Below are 3933 nucleotides of genomic sequence, written 5' to 3'. Positions count from 1 at the left end.
TGAGTGGAGGAGGTGCAGGTGAGAAAAATGACAAGAGAATAATTGCACTGACTGACTGGCCCAAAAGACTTATTTTGTAATAGTCAAAGGTTTTCCCCTTAGGATTTGTTGGCAGAATTAAAGTTTCTGACATTGTTGACCTTCTCTTCACAGGGCAATCATACACACACACACATACAAATGGTGCTGAGATTGTGGGTGGTGGTGTTGTTTCACAGAGTAGTGCTGATGTTTCATAGGGCGGTGCTGATGTGGCTGGTGATGATGTTTCATCGGCTGGTGTTGAACTGTCTGTGCCACTGAGGAGCTGCAGAGAGGTGACACCTAACTTCAGCTGAGCCCAGCTGAAGTTCCATACAGGGACATGCCTCACGCCACTCTTTGCTTCTGTGGTGTGTGTGTCCCACCACACAGTGATGGTTAAAAAGAAGCTGCAAAATTTAATTCAAGAGTTTCTGAAGGTGGTATAAAGTAAATCTGATTAAAATGAATACAAGAAACACAGCACAACTAGATATTGGTTTTATTGTATTTTTCTTTTGTTTTATTTCATTTTGTTCTCATGAGAAGCATTTATATAAAAATATAGTATAGTCATAAATGTAAGCATTTTCATAAGTCAGAAGATGTATTTACAAGTTTGAATCTGTGTTATAGAATAAAGTATATATTTTCTAAGAACATTATCAGTGCTTCTAGTTCAACTACATCAGGCTGGATCCTCAGCATTGTCATCCCTGTGCACTAAAACCTTGGATGGTGCCAATTGGTAGGATTCAGAATATCTTTACATGCTCATTTTTTGACAAATATTTTTCAGAAGCATAGAATGGCAGATGAAGTTTTTAATCCATTCAGAGAAAACAAAGTACTGAAAGAGCTACAATGGATATATTTCCTCTCTGATACCTTCTACTACTGCGGAGTTCATTCAAACTAGTATTGGTGGCTATCCTGCTATCTCCACCAAATTCAGGCTGTAAAATGATTAATTTCTTTATTGAAGTTAATTTATAACTTTTTCACCATCATGGTAATGTCATTGTAAGAGAATCCTGCATTTTTATCTCTTTTTAGAGCAGGTGACACATGTATTTCTTATATGAAATAAATAGAATGGAAGTAATTGTTTGGTCTTTGTTTGTAGATCTAATACAGTAGGTTGCTCTCCCAAAATTATATAATATTAAACTAACTAGAGGGGGGTATATGTATGGATCTACAGTATAATCTCAAGCCAGAGGAAATCTAAATGCGGTATCAATATTGCTATCATTACTGATGCACTCAGTAGACACACTTTTCCAGGGCAAATTAAATAGTTTATATTATCATATTTCACGTTGTTATCCAAGTTAGCATGATTCATATATATGTTATGGAAGCAATTTGAGCCGAGCATCATGTTAATGGGTGCGGCAACAGCCCCCCTACCCCCCACCCACCCAGAAATCGAAGCAGAGGTCTTCCAGGTCGGACTGCGCGTCAGGTGATGGCAAGCGAGGACGTGCGCCGCACCTTCTCGGTCATCTCGTGGGAGTGGTGCAGCGAGTGCTCCCTCTCCAGGAACATGCGCCGCTGCTCCGTGCTGGCCAGGCGGCACGTCAGCCAGGTGCACAGGGTGCAGCCGGCGATGCCCAGGGAGGCCAGCGACAGCGCCCCCAGGTGGACGGAGCGCAGCCCGTCCGACCGCTTCACCAGCACCCGCACGAACTGGATGTTCAGGATCCCGCCGATCAGCCCGCAGATGCAGCAGGCTGAAAACAATATCATCTGTCAGCCGGACAGAGAGAGGAGAGCGTGTTTACTGAGCAGGAGAAGGCACTGGGGCTTCCTGTAAAGAGTGGCTTTGGTGAATCACCTTATTAATGCCCACAGGTAAAGATAGGGCATGGCCAACTTGATTTTGATCAGAAAAAAAAAAACTAGGACTAGTAGATGTGCTACGCAGTGTGCTGACAAATAACTTCAATTGTAGCTAACCTAGTTACATTACATTACATTACATTACAGGCATTTAGCAGACGCTCTTATCCAGAGCGACTTACACAACTTTTACATAGCATAGTTCCTGTATTTATTTATTTATTTATTTATTTATTTAGAGAGTTATGATAGCAGAGTTATGATTTTAAAATACAGATACAGTCAACCTGCTTATCTGCCAGTCATCTGTCAGTAATTTGTCATCCTATACTGTGGATTCTGGTATTTGGTTTCATGCATTCTGTTTGTCCATCTGTACTCACGATGATTGCAATGTTCAGTGAAGCTGAACTGTAGGGGCAACACATTATCTAAATATTTATAAATAGACACAAACACACACACACACACACACATTGACACACAAATGTTATAATGGGATGCTTGCATCAGTCCTTTCAGGCTTTACAGGAGATAACATCAATTTGAGAGATTATACCTGTATGTGTATATATATATATATACATACGTATGTATGAAGTGAGAGACGACTTACAATGAGCCCTGACCTCTTTATGGCACAGAGTACCCCACACAGTCCACAGATGAGAAACTGTAATGGAAAAACAACATGAAGAGAAGGAAGTTTAAAAAAGTATCATCAATAATTTTATTAGATTGATAGAACATTCTCCTGAAAAGAATCTTAAGCGAATAAATGGAAGCCTAGTGTTGGTGATTCAATTTAAAGAGGCATTTCAGCAGCTCTTTCCTAATATAATGATACGGTTACTCACGGACATCCACAGACCTTGTTGTGCATGGTTTAATCAAGAACGACTTTCTACTTTCTATGCCAACTGTGTATACCCGTGCAGAGTTTCAACCAAAGCTTGCCTGTTCTGGGATGCAGTGTCAACATTGTTTTATAAAATATGTAGTTCTTGATGAAACTGCCCATACATTGTTTGGATTCAATTTACCTATTTGACAAATGAAGAATAACTTGATGTCCTTAATTGAAGTGCTGCAATTTGCATATTCATTCATTCTGGAATTCTCAATGAGGGTAGTGTTGTAGAGGAGCTACTAAACCAGCTGTTGATTGAACTTGGACTATTTATCGAGAACTGGACTATTTATCGAGACAGAGTTTCACCATACTCTAAAATATGAAATATATGTATGCCTTACATTTTCTGTACAGTACTGAAACATTAAAATAAAGCATGCACAATACATTATAGGTGAGTAGTAATATGCAACATTTCCAATGACTTTGAAGAACACGAAGTTGAAAAAACCTAAAATGCGCACCGGCACGTTCGAAACGTTCGTTAATTTAAAAAAATAAAATATACAACGTACACACATTCCGCTCCATACCGGAGAGGCATCTCCTAACTGCGTCTTCTGCATAGTGGTTCGGACGCTCCTCAGCCCCACCGCACCCAAGGTGATGCTCGACACACCAAACCCAATCTCCAGTACTGACAGCACCACCAGACTCCAGACGATCTTCCTGTTTGTACACATCCTCTTTTGGACATCATTCCTTCACAGTTTGAAAGAAAATTGAAACCCACAGTGTCTCTCCCTTGTCAAAGTAATCTGTCATTTCTTTTGCGCCTACGAGAGCAACACAAGAAGCCTGTGACCGATGCCAGACAGATCCATGGGGAGTGATAAGTGGTATAGTGAAAATGCTGATTCCAAGTTGACGCAGTGAAGTCAAATTAGTCTTGACTACTTTGCTATCACGTCGAGGCGGCTGCAAAGAAGAGTCCACGGTGCTTAGTCAGACTCAAGACATTTACATGATAAATAAACGCATCGGATGAGTCTCTATTAAATACTCCACCCCCCAGAGCGTTCGCTATAATGCTTGTGTAATTCCACTAGAACACAGACTTGCCTGATCTTCCTTGATGATCAGTGCGCTTTTAACTTGCCATCTAACTCGCGCGCTGCAGTTTGAGGAAACAGTTTCCAGTGGACGCGCACAAA

At 40.7% G+C, this 3933-nt stretch overlaps 1 protein-coding gene across 2 annotated transcripts; it reads right to left on the bottom strand.

Moving 5' to 3' along the window:
• Window positions 1-243: 243 nt before the first annotated feature.
• Window positions 244-3933, bottom strand: LOC118223992 (transmembrane protein 196-like). Of its 2 annotated transcripts, none has more exons than XM_035411135.1 (3): window positions 3295-3933; window positions 2483-2539; window positions 244-1773 (listed from the first exon to the last, which is right to left on the bottom strand). In XM_035411135.1, exons 1-3 carry the CDS (start codon window positions 3460-3462, stop codon window positions 1486-1488), a joined length of 513 nt encoding a protein of 170 aa, XP_035267026.1. In that variant the 5' UTR covers window positions 3463-3933; the 3' UTR covers window positions 244-1485. The 2 variants fall into 2 exon arrangements, with proteins under 2 accessions (XP_035267026.1, XP_035267035.1); XM_035411144.1 differs by having other exon boundaries at window positions 3313-3933.

This window comes from Anguilla anguilla, chromosome 1 (assembly GCF_013347855.1).
Source record: "Anguilla anguilla isolate fAngAng1 chromosome 1, fAngAng1.pri, whole genome shotgun sequence".
NCBI classification, from domain to species: Eukaryota; Metazoa; Chordata; class Actinopteri; order Anguilliformes; family Anguillidae; genus Anguilla; species Anguilla anguilla.
The sequence above is the reverse complement of the archived record's forward strand: the minus strand, read 5'-3'. Positions and strand labels throughout refer to the sequence as shown.